This window comes from Gymnoscopelus braueri (assembly GCF_963280865.1).
Source record: "Gymnoscopelus braueri genome assembly, chromosome: 6".
Classification (NCBI taxonomy): domain Eukaryota; kingdom Metazoa; phylum Chordata; class Actinopteri; order Myctophiformes; family Myctophidae; genus Gymnoscopelus; species Gymnoscopelus braueri.
The window spans coordinates 2,435,271-2,460,402 of record NC_137607.1 but is presented as its reverse complement, the minus strand read 5'-3'; the positions used below and the strand labels follow the sequence as shown (position 1 = coordinate 2,460,402).

Sequence of the window (25,132 nt, the reverse complement as noted above, 5' to 3'; positions counted from 1 at the left end):
TAGTGATAGTTTTAGTCATCATAGCTTAGTTTTTATTTAGTTTTCGTCATTCTTATTTAGTTTTTATAAGGTAGTCGACCAACATTCTTTGTCGACGAAATTAACACACATACTGGAACCCCACCCCCCGACCTTCCCACCCCACCTTCCCATCCCACCCCCACCTTCCCACACCTGGGTCAAACTGGAACCCCCGCCCTCCCCCCACCCCACAGAACACACACCTGGGTCAAACTGGATCAGACTGGCTGTGCTGTGTGTGAAATCTCTCCCCACTTTAGCTGTGCCTTCCTCCACCTATAAAACAATGATGTATGGAGACATGTGATCAGCCATTACCTGTATGTATGTTAACAATACATGTATTGATCAGATATTACCTGTATTGATCAATGATCACCTGTATGGATACATTAATGTTAACAATACATTTATTGATCAGATATTACCTGTATTGATACGTAGGCAGGATCAATGCTTTTCCCAGAGCGTTGCAGTGTGATGGTCAGAGTCCCTGCATTTTCACACACTCTGTAGCAGCTGTTAGAGAGCTGAACCCTGCTCCACATCACCTCTAACCTGTTAGAGATACACAACACAATACAATACAATACAATACAATACAATACAATACATCACACACTCTGCAACACATCACCTCTAACCTGTTACTTTATCATCAATTTTTAAATAAATGGGACCATAATTTACCAAAACGCATATCATGGTGATAAAAAGAAGACTTTAAAGTAGCGACTGGAAGCATATAGTATTTATGATAATGTTTATTAAGGTAAGAAAACCAATATGAACTGTCTCTTCCTATATAGCCTCAATTTACAAGCGGGATGCTGGCCCCTTGGTCTCAGGCAGTGAGGTGTTGCCTGTAGGGGTCAGTAGGTCATACGGTAGAGGTCATAGGTCATACGTACGTCTCAGGCAGCATGGTGTTTCCTGCAGGGTCTGTGAGACGGAACTGGAAGCTGTCTGACGTTACGTCCACGCCTGATGGAAGCACGTAGACCACCACCTTCTGATCCACGTCAGCCTGAGTGAACCTGGTCTGGATGTAGGACCCTGTTAATATAACAATATGACTGTTAATATAACAATATCACTGTTAACCTGCTCTGGATGTAAGACCCTGTTAATATAACAATATCACTGTTAACCTGCTCTGGATGTAAGACCCTGTTAATATAACAATATCACTGTTAACTCATTCCCTGCCTAGAACGACTAAAACGACTTCTGTCCTTTAACCCTGTCTGCCAAGAACGACTAAAACGACTTTTAATTTATAAATAAATATTTATTTATTTTTTAACCCAAAGACCAAGGAGATATGATTTTTTGAAGATCTAGACTCCCATCCACTTCCTTGTTAACTTAAAACTTAAACATTTTGTATCTCGGCTCCTGAGTACTTTTTTTTTTCAATTAAAAATCTCTGGCAGTGGGCAAACGCAAAAAAAAAAAAAGTTCTGGCAGTGAATGAGTTAATATAACAATATCACTGTTAACCTGCTCTGGATGTAAGACCCTGTTAATATAACAATATCACTGTTAACCTGCTCTGGATGTAAGACCCTGTTAATATAACAATATCACTGTTAACCTGCTCTGGATGTAAGACCCTGTTAATATAACAATATCACTGTTAACCTGCTCTGGATGTAAGACCCTGTTAATATAACAATATCACTGTTAACCTGCTCTGGATGTAAGACCCTGTTAATATAACAATATCACTGTTAACCTGCTCTGGATGTAAGACCCTGTTAATATAACAATATCACTGTTAACCTGCTCTGGATGTAAGACCCTGTTAACTCATTCATATAACTTTTTTTTCCAAAGGCCCACACTGCCAAGGACGATTTTGACAAAAACAAATGTTGGTGTTTCCACTAGATGGCGCTCTTCACTAACACACAAGTGACCATTTCATCCCCAGATGCACGCAGAACCAGGAGATCACGTGATCCCAAGATTTACTGTTCCATTCACGTCCTGGTTAACGTATTTGGGAAATCGCCTGTATCTCGCCTCCTATAGGCTTGCGATAAAAAAAAAAAAAATCTTTGCGGAAGCACAGAGAAAGCCCCCGTGATTACCAACGATCAGGGAATCGATCATACTGGAGTTAAATATTCTGTGACTACTTGAAACGGTAAGAAAATTGAAAAACCGCTGGCATAAAACATTTTTTTTTTTAATTCAGTTGTCGTCCTTACATATTTATGTCACAACTTTTTACCCTAGACAAAGGGTCGTAACAACAGTATATGCAAGGGATAATGTACGGGGAGGTGGCCCGACAGGGTGATTATCCACTGACACGGAGCAGAGGTGGATAATCACCCTGAAGGGCTTTCATTTTCAATAATGACCGCCTCCCCATACATTATCCCGCTTATTACACGGCTACTTAATAAATAAAATAAAAAAATTGACCCAAAAGTACCTACTAAACTAAATATTTCCTTGCTTACGGCAATGAAAGTATTCCAAAAGTATTGGGCTGGGCGGAGAAGTTCGCCTCGGAAAACAAATGACATTATTCCATAAGGTAACCGGAGGACTGGCCCCCAAACACGCTCCCATTCTATATACCGGCGGATTTGCCTGTAATTTCAGGGCGAGTGTTTTGGTATTCTTGCGTTGTTGCGCCACGATAAACAAGGAAGTGCAGAGGATCAAATAGAATGACTTTTCGGTTATAGCATTGTCTATTTCTCACTTCAAATGTTTTCAAAAACATTCTTGAGAGCAACGTTTAGTTGTAAATGACATTGTTTGTTTGTTTACATGGCTGTCATGTTGGATACAGCATCAAACCAAGCAGCGCAGGTTGAGTCTTTGATTAGACAGAGGTCTGTTATTGAGCTCATCGGTCATTATACACTGATAACACACCGCTGAATTCAGCGATTGACCAATCAGAATCAAGCATTCAACCAAGCAGTGTAATAATATGGGTTAATAAATAGGCCTATATATGAAATAGCTGTTTTAATGAGCGATCGCTCACGTGCGCGTGTGTGCACGTGTGCGTGCCGTATAGCGCTCCACTAGCTAAATAATCCACAGTACACCCTGTATATAGTGCAGACACAGACAGCTTACATTCAGTGTGAGGTTCCACACCTGTGGCCATTCAGCCAACCAATCAGTCCTGAGACAATGACCATTTCTTTCACACCCTGTCCCACTATATTGTACAATAACACACACAATATATCATCGCTGTCGGGCGCAAACCTCCTGAACTTTTTTATTTTCTTTAATAAATCAATGTTATTGAACACCCTTTACGTGTGTGCGTGGGTTTTACAAATATTGAACCAATGAAAAGTATTAAAAAGCTCTTCCGACTAAACCTACTAACTCTATTGGATCCTCAAACTGTCGGTCAAACAACTTAACTCCACCCCCTCTCCCCTGCGTGGCACGCAGAGCAGATGCAGAGCGGAAGATAAACACACTTTATAACGACTATCTCCACTTCCTTACTGGTCAAAAACTCTCTGCCTCTTTAGGTACCTACCAGTGAGTAGATTTTATAAAGTACCTACCAGTGAGTAGATTTTAAAAGGTAAAGTACCTACCAGTGCGGTAAGTAGATTTTAAAGGTAAAGTACCTACCAGTGAGTAGATTTTATAAAGTACCTACCAGTGTGAGTAGATTTTAAAGGTAAAGTACCTACCAGTGCAGTCAGTAGATTTTAAAGGTAAAGTACCTACCAGTGAGTAGATTTTTTTTAAAGTACCTACCAGTGAGTAGATTGTATAGTACCTAACAGTGAGTAGATTTTAAAGGTAAAGCACCTACCAGTGAGTAGATTTTAAAGGTAAAGCACCTACCAGTGAGTAGATTTTAAAGGTAAAGCACCTACCAGTGAGTAGATTTTAAAGGTAAAGCACCTACCAGTGAGTAGATTTTAAAGGTAAAGCACCTACCAGTCAGTGCATTCTCCAGGTATCCAAAGTGGGGGGGTCTGGTGATGGTGTACTCCAGTTGGGAGGCGGGGCTGTCGGGGTCGGATGCCTGGAGGTGGGCGGAGCTTATGAAGATGCCGTATCTGGCCCCTCCCTCCAGCTCCACCACTGTGCTGGGGCTCCTCCTAGTGGTTAAACCTGGAGGCAACCTGTCTACACGCTCCACCTACACACAGCCAGACAGACAGACAGACAGACAGACAGACATTTTAGCTGTAATGCGAGGACAGACTTAATAGGGAGCCATATTGGAAATAAATCGGGCCTCTTCTTACTTCCTTCACAGGGTGTTACCAATAACATGTAACAAGGCTCTGTTCCATTCTGGTCAAACAGAGTCAGGGTGTTGACCAAGCCCCCAGAGTTGCTGAGAAACATTGAAGCTGCCACCCCAGTGGCCAAAGCTGGAACTGCAGGCGGGGAGAAATACATGCACGCGCAAAACATGCTGAGAGATATTTATATTTATACATATAAATATGTAAACATATTATACATACATATATATGCATTTACATATAAATATGCATCTCGAGTGTATTTAATAAATATCTCGCGTTCAATCCTTGACACACAGGCTGCCGTAGAACGCAAAAAGGACACTAGTGCGCATGCTCATAACTCTACGGGTGGTCAAAATCGAACCAATAATTCTACTTCTGGCAGGTTTCCGGGTGCTTCAAAACGCCACTGAGCACATTCATTGAAATGATAGCTGGGGGCGGGGCAATCCGCCCTCTAGTTATATTATACCTCTATGGTGTTGACTCACTGGAAACACTCTGCTACACCAGTGGGTCTCAAAGTGTGGTCCAGGGACCCTCATGGGTCCTTGAGGTGGTTCCAAATGGACCCTTAAAAAGGTGTGTAACTCTGACAGTGTACAAATAAATTGGTTCCATTTGTACACACTCAGAGTTATGGGGGTCCTTGTTATGGTTCTAAAACTAAAAGGTTTTAGAACCACTGTGCTACACTAAATGGAACAGAGCCTTCATTAGTATCATCATGAAGGAAGTAAGGAAGAGGCCCAATTTGTTTCCAATATGGCTGCTGTGCATAGAGCCTGTTGTCAAGATCTTATATGAAGGTTAGCATTAGATTAAAGGGCCACACAACCCCAGCCTGGTTCCAGACTAATCTGCCATTGCCAACAAAAAAAAAAAACCTCGGCAGATTAGGTCTGGCCCCTCCTCTCAATAGAGATTGGATTTCTCTCCCTCCGAAGTTGTGAGGGACCAATCAGGGCCCAGTATGCAAATGTGGGGCGGGTTTATCACCAGAGGTATTTTTTTTTAATTTGCCCCTCGGAAATGCAGGTTCCACACAGAGATTCCAGACTAACATCTACACAGTGATATTAGTCTGACCGTGCCAGGCTAATGAACCCCAGGCTGATTTTGTAGTCTGTTGTCCAGTTCAGGTTAAAAAAAACTACAGCAGATTAAAAACATGGCCGACTAGTCAACAACACCGCTGCACCAAACACATGAATAATGAGTGTGTTGGATTGTCATAGGTGTGTCCAGAGCCAAGGGCCAATGAGCTAGCATGATACAGTGTTGACACACCAAAAAAATCTAACGCACCCATTATTAATTTGATAACATCACTGTGTACTATAAGGCCAGCCTTATGCAGCTGTGTTGCTTACATCACTGTGTACTAATAGGTCACTATAAGGAATATGTCCACGTTGGCACCCTCTGCTGGACACAGGTGGGCAGAGCTGTTAGGCAGCTGTCTAGCTCAACATTACTGTATCAGTTCTCTTACATGGCCACTGGAGGGCACTCTACATCTGTGTTATATTATGTGTCCAGAGGACACTTTGTTTCATTTGATTTAAACATAAACAGCCATGGTGCACAAACCCACCTAGGTTTTACAATAGATGTCAAATCTACTGTAATAGTTCACATACCTTGTTATCTATCTATTAATCAATATACTTATCAATACATCAATTAATCAATTAATCAATTAACCTAACTACCTACCTACCTACCAATCAATCAATCAATCAATCAATCAATCAATCAATCAATCAATCAATCCATCCATCCATATACAGTGTTGAAGTTATCGTCACTATTCTGGCTGAACATTCGGCTAAAATGACAGATCTACAAGCTTGTACAGTAGCTGATCTCCATACATAATGAGATTGACTGTTTCCTAGCTGATGTGTGTGATGTTGCCGTTTAGAGATCAGTGGTGGACACTGGACAGTAATTAAGAGGGTACATTTACTTGAGTACTTCAGTACGTTTTGTGAGTATCTGTACTTTATACTAGAGTACATCTCTGCTCTCTCTCCCCGGAGTCGTGTGACCCGTCACTCCAGGACCAATCAGAACTGGTCAGCGTTCACTGTTCTTCCACATATTTAATTAACGAGGCTTTTTTTTTTTTTACTTCACTTGGAGAGGACAGACCTGGCCCAGCTCGAATCCTCCGCTTCGCCTCGTTAAGCACACACTCACACACACACCTGGGAGCTGACCAGTGCAACCAGGTGTGTGTGTGTGTGTGTGTGTGTGTGTGTGTGTGTGTGTGTGTGTGTGTGTGTGTGTGTGTGTGTGTGTGTGTGTGTGTGTGTGTGTGTGTGTGTGTGTGAGAGTGAGTGAGTGAGTGAGTGAGTGAGTGAGTGAGTGAGTGAGTGAGTGAGTGAGAAATCACTTCTTCTACACTGTCATTATATTGTCCTACTTTTCTGTTACATTTTAACTCCTTTTTATTGTGTTCAAATGTGCTTCTATAAAGTGTTTCTTTTACATTCTCTTAATGCTCTGTTTATTAATGTGTCAATGCTAAATGTTTTATGGAAAGCACATTGAATGTACAATAACACTTGCTTTGCCTTTTCCTTACCTTGGCTTGCCCTACTCTGAAAATTAGCATCCTTGCTAACTCCAACGTATGTTCTCATTCTACTGTGTGTAGTTTTTTTGCTGTGTTTTTATCAATATACTTTAAATATGCTCTGTCCCTCCCAAATAAAAACATCAAATAAAGTGATGCCTTGTTTCGCCTTAACCTGTCTAGTCTTGCCTTCTGTGTCTTGTCGTGCATTGCCATGATTCATCTTGCCTCGTCTTATCTTGTCCAGCCCACCTGTATGTTAACTCATTCAGTGCCATTGATGCCATTGATTTTTTTCCAAAGCCCAGAGTGCCAAAGACACGTCAAAACCGTGTTTTCAGTGTTTATGCTGGATGGCGCTGTTCGCCAACCTATGAGTGATCCTATGACTTCTGGAGGAGTAAACCCGGAAATAACATCACAACAAACCCAGCCCTGTCCCATCTAATGTTAAAAGGATTTTTTTTCCCAGCTTTTTTTGTTTGTTGCTTTTTTGGCGAGAACAAGCTATATTCAACAGCCAATAACTAAAGAACGGAGGGTCGCGGTGACACACGCTTTTTTTCCTCTCCGATGGAAGCAGAGACACTCCTCCGTCTTTTTCGACACTCGGCATGTTGATTGTCCTGGAGCTAAATATTCTGTGGCTCTAGAAAGGTTAGTAAAAATCCTCAAAAACGCTGGCAAGGGCTGACTTAGTTAATTAATTAACTCTGGCACTCAATGAGTTAAAGACAGCAGACTCCACCCACCTGTATGCTAAAGACGGCAGACTCCACCCACCTGTATGTTAAAGACAGCAGACTCCACCCACCTGTATGCTAAAGACGGCAGACTCCACCCATCTGTATGCTAAAGACAGCAGGCTTAAAGTACCAAAAGTAAAAGTACTAAAATGTTTGAAAATAGCAGATCTACAAGCTCACAGCGCGTCGCACCACGACGCGTTGTGAGCTTGTAGATCTGCTATTTTCAAATAGCCCAGGTATAAAATAGGGCTTAAGTGGTTAATGCATGTTTTATTATGCAGTAGTTTATATCTGCAAAGTAACTAGTAACTAAAGTTTTCAAATAATTGTAGTTGACTAAAAAGTACATTTGCCTCTGAGATGTAGTGGAGTAGAAGTAAACGTATAGACAATTGGAAATACTCCAGTAAAGTAAAAGTACAGTACTTGAGTAAATGTACAGTACTTGAGTAAATGTACTTAGTTACTTTACACCACTGCTCCCACCTGTATGTTAAAGACAGCAGGCTCCACCCACCTGTATGTTAAAGACAGCAGGCTCCACCCACCTGTATGTTAAAGACAGAAGGCTCCACCCACCTGTATGTTAAAGACAGCAGGCTCCTCCCTCAGCTGGCCGGTCTCCAGGTAACCAGCGTTGCTTCCGTCCGACGGCAGGAAGTAGAACCTGTCGATGAGCGCAGGGCTGCCAGGGACAAGAACATAATGAGATAAGCTGTAAATAATGTCTCCATCACCAAAAACTTTGGTGATGGAGAGGCCTACGAGCATAGATATATATAAAAGGCTAGATGACTCACCCGCGCTGCTGGCCAATGGAGTACGACGTTGCCACATGGCGGCCATCTTGAAACAGTCATTCATAACATTATGTCTATGGTGCATATACTTTAAAATAACCATAGCGTGCTCAATTTTCATCCGATTTTCAAACGGTTTGGTGTGTTGTAAACACCAAAGATGTAATAAAATTATAAAATTATAAAATTATAAAATTATAAAATTATAAAAAAATAAAAAAATAAAAAAATAAAAAAATAAAAAAAACATGATTATAATTATAAGTATGCAGTATCATAACTACATCTTTGGTGTTTACAACACACCAAACCGTTTGAAAATCGGATGAAAATTGAGCACGCTATGGTTATTTCAAAGTATATGCACCATAGACATAATGTTATGAATGACTGTTTCAAGATGGCCGCGGTTGAGCTACGCTTGCGCCGTCCCCTTGAGCCATCTAGCCTTTATATATATCTATGCCTACGAGGGCCACTATATTTCCACACTCACTCCAGAGGAACACATTGCATATGCTGTCGGGCAGAAACCTCTTATCTCTGTATTTTAACTCCTTTGTAAATTAATGCTGTACTTCACCATTCTATGTCACACAAAAGTAGCAAAAATAGCCGATCTACTCAAAATGCGTCGCAGCTTGTAGATCTGTATTTTTTGCATTTAGTTATACTTATATAAACTTTATGAACTTAAATACAAACACATTGGACATAAAAAATAATAGAATTTTAATACTAGTCATTAAGCTGCTATAATATAGACTGAAGTCATTAAAGCGGGTCATGTTTGCATGTTTGGAATCATAACAGCTGAAATCAATAATAAATCAGTATTCGGGCCGCATTAAGTGAAGGTGGGGGCATGTGGCCCCCTGGCCGACAGTTGCCCATGTATGGTCTATAATATACTGATGATAGACTAATATAATAATGTGATGTGAGAGTGCAGTGTAGCCAGTGTAACTCTACACAGCCTTCTCAAGGGGGAAAAGAGCCAGCGCTGTCAAAGTTTTCATTGAGGGTAATGATGATGGAATAACTGACAATATTGTTTACACCGAACTTTTTAAATTATTTTGTATTATTATTATTTATATTATATTTTATATTTTAATTGTATTATTTTTAAAAGTACGTCCGAAGTTGGTCAGCACACGATCGCTTCACTTGCCTCCAAACTTGCCACAGAGTGTTGATCAGTTCTCTGGCTAATACTTAGACTTCTTTCCCCGCCTTCAATGTACTTACATATTTTGTACAGTTAATATAAAACTACATTTTAGCCACAGCAGCTTTCCTTCTTTTTGGCCGCTAGGACCCCACCCTACTGCACATCTCCATATATGGCCATATCAGTTGGATCACTGGTGCAATGTAGCTGTGATGTAGCTGATCGGGCCTAGATGTGAGGGCCGCGAAGCGTAAAGCGTAAAAGGACCACAAAAAAGGACAGAAACCTCAGAAGAGCATGGACACCGCCACACCAACCCACAGAAATAGTTGACTTTCACACACCAACTATGGATAGCGTCTGCAATTCATGCCATGCTGTCATGTTCCCCTGGGAAACATCAAAAGGTCCTGTTGGTAAGAAGTCCTTCCGTGACTGTTGCCAATATGGAAAGATCCAACTCCCTCCAGCCATTCATGGACCCCCCTCCTAGACTACAATCTCTGTTTGACAGGGACTCTCTCCAATCCAGGCAATTCATGGAGAACATCAGGCAGTATAATGGTTTAGTATCAATGGCCCCGATTCATAACGAGGGTCGTATATATGGGGTAAATAAAGTTCGTAAAGGCCGGTCGTATTTTGGTAGTCACAAACGGACGTGCAATTCCCAAAGGGGTTCGTATATCACAGAGACGTGCGTACAACCAGTGCGTATGACCAGGTGTGATGATTACTCTGGAAGGCTGCGTCCAACAGCATCCAACTTTAACGTCACCGTGCTGAACCGTGCTAAACAGCGTTGCCATGTCCGCTTATTATAAGCGAATTTGGGCTTATTTTTCTGTAAAGTTGCTTGTAAATATTGGTAGCTGTGGGGACCGTGGTTTTTTGGGCTTGTTTCTAAAGTGTAGTTGGTTATTTGGGCTTGCTTCACAATTGTTCACTTGTTTTAACCGGTGGTTCTCAAATATTTTTATGACATGGACCCCCAAGTTAATATGTTGGCTAATTTATCCCTATAAGCCCCATCTGAAAATGTTTTGTGCCAGCTGGAGGCAGATTTGTGTTGTTAGAATGTTTAAAAAATCTTCCAAATATTGCACATTTTATTACAAGATTTTTTTTAAATATAGCAGATCTACAAGCTCACAACGGTTTAATTAAAGTGCTTATAATGGCCTAAGTGCCAGTTGCTTCTTTTGGGCTTGTTTTCCTAGACCTGGTTGCTTATTTCTCTCACAACATCTGGCAACGCTGATGAAAGTTTGAAGTTCAACTCCGCCTCGTCTAAAGATAACAGATGCGGCTTCGCATCGCCTTGACAACTTACTGTTCTGTCTGGAAGCGGATCACGTAATAAATGCTCTCATGTGTAATGAGAATAAATAAGTTTACAAGGTTTAACCCCATTACCAAATAAAAGGCTAATAAAACGTGGAAAGGATATATATAAGCCTTTTCTAATGAACATTGCGGACTTTTACCAAGGTAAAAAGATGATGAAATCCAGCATACAAGTGGAACGCTGCTATCCGATTATGGACCAGAGCTTATTGATTACTTATTGATTAAATTAGTGCATTTTTGATTAATATATCACTGTCCTACGTCGGAATGGGGAATATTAGATCTGTTGTGTGTGGTGTTCATGTGATCAAAATACAGTAGAGTAGCCTACAGTAGACTATTAGCCTACAAATTAATACTGCAGCACGGACAGAGGTGCGTCAGTCCCTCCGCAGTTTCATTAAGGCAATGGCATCATAGCCTATTTTCATTATTACGTGACACTTTGGCTGAGATGGCCTGCTGGCAAACACACTGAAGGACGGGGACCTAATAATTCAACTCTAAATGCAACTGATAGCCTAGAAAATAAATAAAAAGCGGTGGAATCTACATCATGTCTATATGATGCATACTGTAGGCTACAAGCAATATATAGTTTGACATTTATTTTTTTATTTTTTATATATATGTGTTGACAAATGTTGGGCATATATATATTTTATTTGAGGTTTGCCACTGTTGTAATTGATTTTGGCATGAAGAATAAAGCATTCTAAAGACATACGCACATTTCAGCCCTGGTAAGACAGCCTCAGGGCTGACCTGAGAACGTGCGCACCTGACGCACAAAACACAGACCAAAAAACTTTTATGAATCCGACTGCAGTAGGATTTGTCCTAAATGCCGGTAGGTACAAAATATGGTCGTAAATCCCTTTATGAATCGGGGCCAATGTCTTCCAGGAACGTCACTGGTAAGATAGTGGAGTTCAAAGGACAAGGACCAAAGACATTCAAGATGAGTGGCCAGATGTACCACATTACTCCATCTGCAATCTTTCCTGACAGCACAAAGAAGCCCAAATTCTCAAAAATCTTTGTCTTTGATAATGAAATTAAGAACCACCTTCTTCAAGCAAAAGGAAACAAAGTTATTATGAAAGACTAATTGATTGACCTTGATTCAAGATGAGTTAAAGACAGTCAATCGTTTAGTAAAGTCCTTTCAAACCGGTGCTGACATCTTCGATACAAACCCAATTCGGGAACTCAAAATAGTGTTCAAAGCTAAAAGCTCACAGGGGGCAAATAAATGTCACCTTAACCCTGATGTCCCTGATGTGGTTATTGTGGCACCAGGAGATCAGATAGAGCAAGGGACATTGTACTGTACAGAACAACAATTGATGCACCTAAACACAGAGAGACTACACAGAGACAACACTATCTAGTCCTGACCACACCATTGAAGGATGACCACACCATTGAAGGATGAGGAGGAAATTGACTATTTAGAAGGGATGACAATAGAAATGTTTTGGGACGATGATGAGTTTTGGACTCTGTCTCTCTGTTAGGGCCGCAAAGTTGTAATAATTGGTGACACCACAGTAAACATTATAAACTTCAGCATTTGTTTGGACCTGAATCTTTTAATGCGCATCATACAGTTTTAAATCTCCCAGGCTTAGCCTGGCGGCTGATCTTTCTTTGGGATGGTTATCAGCGGCAAAAGTATTTTTATTATTGTATTTATTTTTCATGTTCTATTGTGGATGAATGATAGTCATTACTGCCAGGTCACACAATTAGTTTTTGTGTTTGTTTGTTTTTGTTCTGGGCTCGCTGTTTGTTTTTTGTTTTTTGTTTTTCATTTCATTTCGTGGTTATTATTTCAGTTGCTGTTGGTAGTCATGGCTGCCAGTTCCCACCTGATGTTGTGTGGGAGTTCTGACTGCTCCAGATCGTACTGAATAACTGCTAGCTTACATAACGTCTTGAAGCTAGGACTTAAGTCTAAGACAAACAGGTCATCTCGTATGTCTCCAAGGAGGATGATACGATCTCCCACCATGTAACAGCACATCCCACACATCTCAGATGGTCCTTTCCCCTTGGGCTCAACCTTCTTCCAGGATAAAGTCTCTGGATTTAATTTCCACAGATAATTGAAGAAGGAGCTCTTATACCAGCCACCCAATGTGTACAGCCCTCCACTGTAGGCAAAAGTTGAAGGACTTAGTGGAAAACGCTGTGCAGAAGGTGTTTTCAGCCAGAAGTTGGTTTCTGTGTCAAACACTCTGATGGTGTTGTAGTACTGTTCCCCTTGGTCCCCCCTGCCCCCAAATAGAAACATCTTTGTCCCGATGATGGTGGCAGAGTGACGTGATGAAGCAGGAGGTGTAGTACCTCTGGTGTTAATTAAAGACCAGACCATTGTGGTGGTGTCCAACTTGTAGATGTCATTAGTGCGTCCAGTCTGGGTCCATCCTCCATGAATATACATGACCTTCCCCAAGACACAGGCTGAGTGGTAGCTCCTCCCCTCTGGAACAGTCCCTATAACCTGTGGTTTGAACCATCTGTGTGTGATGACATCAAATGCATAAAGCAGGTTGCAGTAGTCGCCTGTGTCGTACTCACGCCCTCCCCAGAAATAGACAATATCTTCTATCAGCACAGCTGTGCAGCCGTAGCGCCTGGAGGGAACCTCAAGGGGACGTTCTCCTCTTCCAGGTGTCACTGGGGTCAACTTCCGCCAGAGAAAAGACACTGTGTTGAAGACCTTCACATCAATCTGATCCTTGGTTTTCTTGTCAGTGTTCCTTCCAAAGTAGTACAGCTTGTGTCTCACTGCTACAGCAACACCATCATCTTTCTTTGGTGATCCTTTCTGATGCAACGTCCAAGAAAACATTTTTAACACAACAGTTAATTGTGAATTTAAGTAAAAGACTCTTGGTTTCCTTCTCTGTAGAAGAATGAAATGCTCTAAGAGCCAAACAATTACGCTTCTAGATTCTACAGCTTGTAGAATCTTGGTCGAAAGAGTCTTGAAGATAATAGGCTTGAAGAGATCTGTGTTGAAGAGTTGAGTCTTGGAGAAGAAAGGATGTTTGCAGATAATTGGGAGAGTTGATTCAATCTGGACTCTCTCTGAGGCTGCAGTGCTTTTTATCCTGCTCTCTAGATTGCTCTTGTCATACCGGTGAGGTCACATCTACGTATGACATCAGGGACCCCATATTTGGGCATGGCTGACCATATATGGATGTAGCTCAATTATCAGTTGTATAAATGTATCTGTGTATGTATGTATGTATGTATGCATGCATGTATGCAAACATACATACAGATCAAACGTTGCGCTGCGACACCCTGTGAACTTGTACATCTGCTATTTTCAAAGCGCAACACCCCAACGCAAGCAAATATAAAATGACTTGTCTTTTAGTTCTACTGGATCTCTTCTCCACTAGATCCCTCACTAACATTTTAGTCTAGTTTTTATTTGTTGACTAAATTGTCAATATATTTAGTCTTAGTTTTAGTCATCATAGCTTAGTTTTTATTTAGTTATTATTTAGTTTTCGTCAGTGAAAAAAGGTAGTCGTTTTCGTCAAAGTTTTAGTCGACAAAATGAACACAGTCTTGAAGGTGGAGTTAGTTATGATTATCAAGGCAACGTGGTACAGAGGGTTCACGTTTAGCCAATGTATACACGAATCCACATAGCGCTGCCCTGGGCGCAGCCAATGCTGCGGTGTCAACGCTCCGCGGACGTGACACCGCAGCAATGGCCGCCTACAGGCAGCTACAGGCAGCGCGTCTGTGGATTCGTCTATAGGAACTCGCTGTATTGTTTCTGAAAGTGGTGTCACCTACAACCCCGCAACGGACCCTGCATCAGACCCCGCTACAACCCCACAACGGACCTCGCAACGGACCCCGCAACGGACCCCAAAAATAGCAGATCTACAAGCTCGTAGCTTGTAGATCTGCTATTTTTGCTACTTTTGAATTGGAATTATGTTTCTTTTGTGCTATTTTTGAATTGGAATCCTGAAAAGTAAAAATTTTATTACATTTCAAATGCATTTAGTTACTGTATACTTATGTTACCTCATTCACTGCCAGGCTTATTTCAAGCTAGTTGATCCATATGCCAAAGGCATTTTGGGTCAAACGGAGAAAAAAATTTCTCCGTTTACATTTTAACATTGAAGTGGATGGAGAATTCACTTTTTGAAAATCGTTTTCTCCTAGTTCCTTTGAGATTCAAAAGAAAAAAAAAAAAAAAAAAAAAAGACGTCATTGGCACTAATGGCACACTGAAAACGGCCGTCAAAAGACGTCATTGGCACTATATGAGTTAACTTAAATACAAATACATTGAATATAAAAAAGACAATATAATTGTAGATTAAGCTACTAATATAGAGTGAAGTAATTAAAGCGGGTCATGTTTGTATGTTTGGAATCATAACAGCTGAAATCAATTATATATCAGTATTCTGATATTAACCTGCGGGCCGCATTAAGTGAAGGTGGGGGCCGCATGTGGCCCCCGGGCCGCCAGTTGCCCATGTATGCCGTAGAGGACCACGTTTCTGATGCGGTCCGTCCATTGTGACGCCTAGTGCCATTCGTTAGCATTGTTGTGTCTGTAATGTATACATGACTGACCTTCCAGGGACGTGGCGGTAGGCCAGGTTCATGTTCTCTACGTCCGTCTGTGTGAAGCTCTGACGGGCCGCCAGAGGCCGTCCGTTCAGCAGCAGCTGGCCGTAGCGCGGAGGCTAGCATGACGGAGAATCAGAATCAGAATCAGTTTTATTGTCACATCACAGGTTTACAAGGTAAAAAAGTGGGTGAAATTCTTTTTTGTACATCGGAGAGAAGGTTATTAGAGATAATTATAGATGTTAAAGTTATTATAGATAAAACTAAGGAAATACTGAAAACTACAACTCTGTTTGCTAGGTTAGTTTTTTAAAAAGGCTTAGTTTTTTTTAGGTTGAGTTTTTATTAGTTTTAGTTCTATTTGTTTTACATTGTAATATGGGTGATTTCAAATGTTTAGAAAAATTGCTTTGGCATAAAAAAACATGGCATAAAATGTCCATATCCACCCAAAACACTAGGCGCATGTATGGAATGAATTGACACAGACTAAAACGAAAGACATTTTCTCTATGATGTTAACACACTCAATGCATTTTCAATCAGTTATAATTTTTCGTAAAGCATATTCTTTTATTTCTGTCACAGGTGTCGTTCACCCCCAAAATGTCATTTTTTCATGGATTAGTCGCCCCATGGAGACTTGAATTCATAGTTTTTCTTAGCATTCCTAAGCTAATAATTTGATGAACGGCAGTGGTTCCGGTAGGAGACACAAAGAGTCTCCTTTGTGTCTCCTACCGGTCCGCTGCTCATCAAATTATTGGCTTACGAATGCGACAAAAATCCATGTATTTAACACATTGATTGCCAAGATATTAAACATAGTTTTCTATCCCTGTGCCGGCATAATTTATAATTACCTCAATCCGATGATATTTGAAACGCCGTGGAACCGACATGTGTAAAAAAAAAAAAACACGGAAAAAGTTCCTGTGAGTAGGCGGAAGGATCTGTGTATCCATGGGAACGACAAGTTTCCAACCGCGATCCGCCATTTTGGAGCTTTTTTCCCCGCTGAAAACGGGTGTTTTTCAGCGGGAAAAAAAGAAAATGAGTTACAGCTGTTTTTCTGAAAATCCTATCGTTGGGGCGGGTGGAAGTGATGTTTTTTGGAATGACGTCACATCCACATTTTTCTTCTCTGAGAGACGATCGATCATTCCAAAGCTGTGTTAGGTCGCCCCATGTGGAATTTTCCAATAAAAATGAAAGAACGCATATATGCGATCTAGGCAATCAATGTGTTAAGTCTCCATGGGGCGACTAATCCATAGAAAAGATGTCATTTTGGGGGTGAACTAACCTCGCATCACCAGTCTTTTCCACCTCGGAGGAAAGCCGGTATTCGTTATTAAAGGGACATTTCACTTTCCAAAACTTTTTGGGTCATTTTATCGTCTACTCAGGCTTTTGTGAGCCCCGCCCCCGGACAGTTTTTAAGTTGCTTGATTCAGTATTTGATATTCATTTTATCAGACACGCCCCCTTCCTATACAAACCCATTGTAACTTCAAACTCCATTTTAACCGTGTTAGATTAATCGGAAACACCCGTCTTTTTCAATTACTTTTTTCATTTATTTTTATTTTAAAAGGTTTTAAATGAAAAAAATGTAATACAATAGGAACATTAATTAAAAAGAATTAAAAAGTAATCGAAATTAGGAGGCAGGATGAGTCACCAGAACCAAGGACGGTGTTATCGATGAATCTAACACAGTTAAAAGGGAGTTTGAAGTTACAATGGGTTTGTATAGGAAAGGGCGTGTCTGATAAAATGAATATCAAATATCTAAATACTGAATCAAGCAACTTAGAAACTGTCTGGGGGTTCACAAAAGCCTGAGTAGACGATAAAATGACCCAACATTTTTTTTAAAGTGAAATATTCCTGTAAATGGCCTGTGTGATCTGGTCTAGGCCACGCAAAAAATTTAAGTTGGTTCCGGTTTTGCGAAGCCGCTTTGTTTTGGTTCCTCCTGTTTGTTTCCCCAATCCCTGTTTAAATGCAGAATCGATTACAAAGGTAGACAGACGCTAAATAGTCTCCGGAAAGTACACTCACATTTATATTTATTTTGTATCTTAAAAATACGCTAAACTACGCCGCATCAAGGATTTTATTAGGTAGGCCCTAACATGTGTTATTTGGGGGTGAGGCATATAGGGTTGCTTCCACTCCCGACCGGATCACACACCCGAAAAAGTTATTGATCCCAGGCTAGGGGTGAATTATGCCTGTAAAGAACATTCAGGGCATGCTTGCTAGCATTAGCCATAGATGGATAAACACCGCAGGGTGGACCATGGCAGGATCCACCTATATAAGGGGAGGAATGAACCACGCAGTCCCGACCCCTAGTGACCAATTCGATCCCAACTTTCCCATAGATGGAGATCCCCATAGATGGAGATAACCAACATACCTAGCTCGGACATCAGAGAACCCCTCCTGGAACTCCCTATATGGAGATAACCCAAACATCAGACCTGGTCAAACAACCAGCCGATTATCTGTTTTTCAATCCCTTTAAGTAAACTGTTTGAAACTGTTTTTTTTTTTTTCACTTAGTTTGTTAATCACCTGAGTGAGGGTGAAGGTCAGGTTCGTGGCGGGGGTGTCGGGGTCCGTCAGCTCCAGGTGTTTGGGGGTGAGGGTCTCAACGGCGCCCTCTAGCAGCTGGAGGCCGGCGTTGCGGCTCAGCGTGGGCGGGATGCGGTCACCGTGCTCGATGCTGAAGTGAAGCGTTCCACTGCGAGACGTGTCGCCGTTGGTTACCACGAAACTGCATGAAAAAAAAACATATAAACATAGAGGTGATGTAATGGTAATAACATGCAATAAACCAATACTCATTTGCATCTTTTCATGAACATAACGCAGCTCAACATGCTTCACAACAGAGGTGGAAAAAGTACTATTTTGTTTTACTTAGGTAAAAGTATAAATACTGCAATGTAGAAGAAATACAACCCGGAATTCTAAATGTACTTGAGTAAAAGTACAAAAGTATTGGTATCAAAATATGCTTAAAGTACCAAAAGTAAAAATACTAAAATGTTTGAAAATAGCAGATCTACAAGCTCACAACGCGTCGCCATGCGACGCATTGTGAGCTTGTAGATCGTAAATGTTCAAATAGCCTACCTCTAAAATATATATATAAACAATACTTTCCCCCCTTAATTACAGTACATTTAAGGCCCAATATGTCCTTAAGGGAGGATGGACAGGCGGACAAACCACATTGTCACGCTCATTTCACCATGATCTGCCATGACCATATAAGGGCTTTCCAGCCAAATATGGACTGTATTGTCTAACCTCAATGTGTCATCATGGCATCAGGCCCTAACAAATCACTCAGCATATATGCCCATAGCCGGGACAACGACTGACAGATACACAGATCTCCATATATGCCCATAAAACAGACAAGGAATGACAGATACAGATCTCCATATATGGCTATATCAGTTGGATCACTGGTGCAACGCAGTACTGATTTCGTCGACTAAAACTATGACGAAATATGTTCATGGACTACCTTTTATCACTGACGAAAACTAAATAAAAACGAAATAAAAACTAAACTAGAAAAAGTGCTCCTCGGAGCACAGGTCTCCGCCAGGTCAGCTAGGTTATTGTGGCCTCCTGGTGGCGCTATAACAGGCCAATGTGAAAAGGGGTGCGATTTGTTCTTAGGCTTTTCACTGCAACCGGACACGGCATTCATGATTTGAGGCATTTTGTTCCAAAAATGTGTTTTGCTAAATTAGACCTGCTGGTGGCGCTATAACAGGCCAATGGTAAAAGGGTGGCATTTCTTCCTCGGCCTAATAGAAATGGGCGTGTGGAATTTCACGGAAATCGCAAGCTGCGTTCATGATTTGAGTCATTTTGTTCAAAACGGACCAATCCTGCAAACTTTGGAAGCCAATCTTAGGCAATCAGGATGTAATATGGGAGAATTGGATAGATCCGCGTTGATCACATGACTATAGAGATACTGTGTACCGATTTGTGTGATGTTTGGACAAAATCTGTAGGAGTAGTATCAATAAATGCGTTTTTGCACGCACAAATCGGCCTCCTGGTGGCGCTATAACAGGCCAATCTGAAACATATGGGCCAGAGGTTCTGACGTGGCATCCAGGGAGTGTGTGTGCCCAGTTTCGCAGCGGCCGGGCCAACGGTGCCGTAGATTAGGTGGTAACGGACGGACAGGACACACGGACACATGGACGGACGGACGGACGGTTGAAATCTGAATGGCCGGACTTCGCATGACGTGAGCAACGTCATGCGAATCAAAGATGGACCGACATTTATGCCCATGTATGGACGAATGGAGAAGAGATCCAGTAGAACTAAGACTAGTGGAGAAGAGATCCAGTAGAACTAAGACTAGTGGAGAAGAGATCCAGTAGAACTAAGACTAGCGGAGAAGAGATCCAGTAGAACTAAGACTAATGGAGAAGAGATCCAGTAGAACTAAGACTAATGGAGAAGAGATCCAGTAGAACTAAGACTAATGGAGAAGAGATCCAGTAGAACTAAAAGACAAGTCATTTAATGTTTGGTAGCACTCTGAACATAGCCGATTTACAAGCTCACAACGCTGCGACGGGTTGTGAGCTTGTAGATCGGCTATTTTCAGCATGCAACCAAGTGTAAAATCAGACATTACGACACCATCAAGTCACCACCAAAATAATTTTAGTCGACCAAATCAACTGTAGATTTAGTCGACTATAATCTTAGATATTTAGTCGACAAAATCTAGACTAAAACTAAACATTTCAGATGACTAAAATATGACTAAAACTAAATGGAATTTTATTCAAAAGACTATGACTAAAAACACTAACGACTAATCAACATTTGCTGTCAAAATCAACACTGGTGTAACGTAGCTGTGAGGTGGACTATTGGTCCAGGTCGTTATTATTATTAACACATCACTTGCTGACCATCAATCTGAAAGGATCAATGATTATTATATATTTTACGATAAGGGCAATGGGACGTTCAATATGTCATACATCTCTCCCTGTTACAATGAGCCTGGACCAAAGTACACGTGCGTGTGTGTGTGTGTGTGTGTGTGTGTGTGTGTGTGTGTGTGTGTGTGTGTGTGTGTGTGTGTGTGTGTGTGTGTGTGTGTGTGTGTGTGTGTGTGTGTGTGTGTGTGTGTGTGTGTGTGTGTGTGTGTGTGCGCGCGCGTGCGTGCGCGTGTGTGTGTGTGTGTGTGTGTGTGCACACAGACTACACTTCAGCCCTCTGCCAAGTCAATCTGTCTGCGCCACACACACCCTGAAGCACTGCATCTGTCTGCTGCCGCAGGCACTGACACACACACACACACACAAATGAATGCACACGCACATGCACACACACACACACACAGTCAGGTCCTAACATGTGGCTGTAGTTGTGCCAGGGATGCCCGTCTGTACACAACTCTGTGGCCATCATGCCAACCTGACACACACACACACACACACACACACACACACACACACACACACACACACACACACACACACACACACACACACACACACACACACACACACACACACACACACACACACACACACACACACACACACACACACACACACACACACACACACACACACACACACCATCATGCCAAACTGTGCCAGTCCATGCCAACCATGGTAATACTCTACTAATAATAGCCATTCATCATCTACTGTCACGCGCGCACACACGTGCGCGCGCACGTTTACTCACACACACACACACACACACACACACACACAATATATGATCTATAAGCTCACAACACATAACATTACGACGCGTTGCAAGCTTGTAGATCTGCTATTTTCAGTATCTTTGTGTGAGCACTTTCTGTAGCACTTGTCCTAACCTTGAAGACCATGCAGTCTCATGCAAAGGTTAAAATGTAATGTAGAGAGCATGTTATATTATATTAATATATATATAATAAGCTATAAGCATGTTATGAGACAGAGGCCAGCTTCATATGTAGACCTGGCATCCTATAGTTTGTAGAGTTTCAATGTATACAAATATATTTTTATATTATATTGTCTAGACTGATGATAACTTCTTGGTTTGCCTATGATTATAAGATTATGCATTCTATGCATTTGATGAATTACCTTGTGTTTACCTGCTTACTGTAAATAACTCTGGGTTAACTCTTTCACTGCCACACTTATTTCAGACTGTGTCGTCCCAGTGCCACGAAAAAGGTGCATTTTTCCTCCGTTTGTTTTTTAACATTGAAGTGAATGTAGCAGCAATTTTTTGGATAGCGTTATCTCCTAGTTCCTTTGAGATAACCCCAAATTTTTTTTTTATATTTCCGTCTTTCCGTCATTGGCCATGATAGCCATAGAGCCATCGGACGGGAATTCCCGTTTTTGGCAGTTAAAGAGTTAAGATTGTCGAATGCATTGTACATACAGAAGGACATTCATTTAGGGGAAGAAAAATATTTGAAAATAGCAGATCTACAAGCTCATAGCGTGGCACCGAGTGCTGCGCTATGAGCTTGTAGATCTGTCTTTTTTTTTTATCTTGAAAATGTGTGCAAATCTTTGAATATATACACATATATATTGAATGTGTTAGTCAAATCTTTGCTTCTGGAGGTCCGTGGAACAAAATATTTAACAAAATGTTTGCTTTAAAAAATAAATATATTCAAAGATTTGCACAAATGTTCAAGACTTTTCAAAAATAGCAGATCTACAAGCTCGTAGCGCGGCACTCGGTGCCATGAACTTATGGTTTTTGAATCGCCAAAGTATAAAATAATGGCTAAAATCTAAAATGTCACAGACGCGTTCGAGGATTGAATGGGTTAATGTATGTATGTATGAGTACTTTATTTGTGTATTAGTAGTGTCTGTCTGTCTGTCTGTCTGTCTGTCTGTCTGTCTGTCTGTCTGTCTGTCTGTTCTTGGCGGTGAAAGCAGTGCTGGGTCTGAGTTGACCCAGAAGAGACAGACAGACAGACAGACAGTCAGGTGACAGACCCTGATCTCTCAGTGTCACCAGGGAGAGATAGACAGGTCAGCCAACCCTCCCCTCTCTCCCCCTCTGTCGGTCTCTCTGCCAAATTGGCTGACCAGAACCTGATCATTCTTCAGCCAAAAATCTCTCTCTCTCTCTCTCTCTCTCTCTCTCTCTCTCTCTCTCTCTCTCTCTCTCTCTCTCTCTCTCTCTCTCTCTCTCTCTCTCTCTCTCTCTCTCTCTCTCTCTCTCTCTCTCTCTCTCTCTCTCTCTCTCTCTCTCTCTCTCTCTCTCGTGTGTGATATTTCTGTCCAGCAGATATAATATCTCTCACAATAAGTGGGCAGATGATAACAGACGTGAGTACATTATCGTACGCTAAAGCTTCCCCTGCACACTGTGCAGCTTGAAAACCAGTTCATATGCAGATTGGAAGATTCTCCCTCTCACACACAGACAGACAGACAGACAGACAGACAGACAGACAGACAGACAGACAGACAGACAGAAAATAATTGGCTACTCTAAATTTAAAATAAATACAAATAAAATACAAGTGAACACAGTCTAATTCCTTGAACACTGTGATAGTAGAATCCTTACTGTAGAACCGGGTGCCGGGTGTCACACTGTGTTTGGTTACCTTACTGTAGAGTGTTAGCAGGGTGTCACACTAATGTTTGGTTACCTTACTGTAGAACGTTAGCAGGGTGTCACACTGTGTTTGGTTACCTTACTGTAGAACCTTAGCAGGGTGTCACACAGTGTTTGGTTACCTTACTGTAGAACCTTAGCACGGTGTCACACTGTGTTTGGTTACCTTACTGTAGAGTGTTAGCAGGGTGTCACACAGTGTTTGGTTACCTTACTGTAGAACCTTAGCAGGGTGTCACACAGTGTTTGGTTACCTTACTGTAGAACCTTAGCAGGGTGTCACACAGTGTTTGGTTACCTTACTGTAGAGTGTTAGCAGGGTGTCACACAGTGTTTGGTTACCTTACTGTAGAACCTTAGCACGGTGTCACACTGTGTTTGGTTACCTTACTGTAGAGTGTTAGCAGGGTGTCACACAGTGTTTGGTTACCTTACTGTAGAACCTTAGCAGGGTGTCACACAGTGTTTGGTTACCTTACTGTAGAACCTTAGCAGGGTGTCACACAGTGTTTGGTTACCTTACTGTAGAACCTTAGCAGGGTGTCACACTGTGTTTGGTTACCTTACTGTAGAGTGTTAGCAGGGTGTCACACAGTGTTTGGTTACCGTACTGTAGAACCTTAGCAGGGTGTCACACAGTGTTTGGTTACCGTACTGTAGAGTGTTAGCAGGGTGTCACACTGTGTTTGGTTACCTGAAGGAGTCGGTCTGGGCGTGGTGGCTGTTGTCGTGGGTGTAGCAGACACGGTGGGCGGCCACGTCCAGCTGGGTGAAGGTGTGCAGGGGCACCCCGGGGTGCTGCACGGCGTGCACGTGGCCGTGGCGAGGAGCCACGTGCACGCTGTAGATCAGCTGGTCCGGAGCGCCCAACGCGTCGGCGGCGGACAGCACGTCTGTGGTCAAGACCACCCTGTCCCCCTCCGTCAGGACCACCGGGCTGGTCACCAGCACGATGTCACCTACACACACACACACACACACACACACACACACACACACACACACACACACACACACACACACACACACACACACAGCAGTTTTAACTCATTCACTGCCAAGGATGACATTTACAACTTTTTTGGGGGGTGGTGTTTCCACTAGATGGCGCTCTTCGCTAACACATGAGTGATCATTTTATCCCCAGATGCACACAGAACCAGGAGATCACGTGATCCCAAGATGTACTGCTCCATTCACTTCCTGGTTAATGTATTTGGGAAATGGCCTGTATCTCGCCTTCTGTGTCTTTTTGACGAGACATGCTATTTTCAACGGCCTTTAACAAGCGAACGGGAGGTCGCAATGACATGTTTAGTTTTTTCGCTGAAACACACAACTAGGACGAAAAATGGCGGTCAACTACCTTTTTTCAACGAATTAACAATTGTTAAAAATTTCAAACACTTTTTTCTAGAATGTTAAAAAATAGCAGATGTACAAGCTTGTAATATCTACTACTTTTGAACAGCCAACGCTAAAATCGAAGTTTTCCAAATGCGTATAAATCTTTTGAAAATAGCCGATCTACAAGCTCACAACGCGTCACATCGCATCTTGTAGATCTGCTATTTTCAAATAGCCAAAGTGTATATAGGGCTGTATGTTACAAATGTAATGTTGTGTAATAATAATACAAATCCACAAAGTAACTAGTAACTAAAGTTTTCAAGTAATTGTAATGGAGTACAAAGTACAATATTTGCCTCTGAGATGTAGTGGAGTAGAAGTAAAAGTATAGAAAAATGGAAACACTCCAGTAAAGTAAAAAATACCTCAAAATTGTACTTAAGTACAGTACTTGAGTACATGTAATTAGTTATTTTAAACCACTGGTTATTTGGGTGTAGATGGTCTCTGCTCTTGGGGTCCAGCCCCCCCCACACACCCCC

At 41.7% G+C, this 25,132-nt stretch overlaps 1 protein-coding gene across 1 annotated transcript in view; it reads right to left on the bottom strand.

Moving 5' to 3' along the window:
* Window positions 1-25,132, bottom strand: part of frem1b (Fras1 related extracellular matrix 1b) — a gene marked incomplete at its 5' end in the record, with an annotated part of 107,321 nt that overhangs the window by 11,765 nt on the left and 70,424 nt on the right. The window contains 8 exons of the mRNA XM_080429918.1: window positions 225-297; window positions 450-579; window positions 933-1,077; window positions 3,964-4,168; window positions 8,196-8,301; window positions 15,570-15,682; window positions 18,153-18,354; window positions 23,935-24,199. Of these exons, the coding sequence (XP_080286044.1) occupies window positions 225-297; window positions 450-579; window positions 933-1,077; window positions 3,964-4,168; window positions 8,196-8,301; window positions 15,570-15,682; window positions 18,153-18,354; window positions 23,935-24,199 (1,239 nt within the window). The remainder of the gene's footprint in view (window positions 1-224; window positions 298-449; window positions 580-932; window positions 1,078-3,963; window positions 4,169-8,195; window positions 8,302-15,569; window positions 15,683-18,152; window positions 18,355-23,934; window positions 24,200-25,132) is intronic.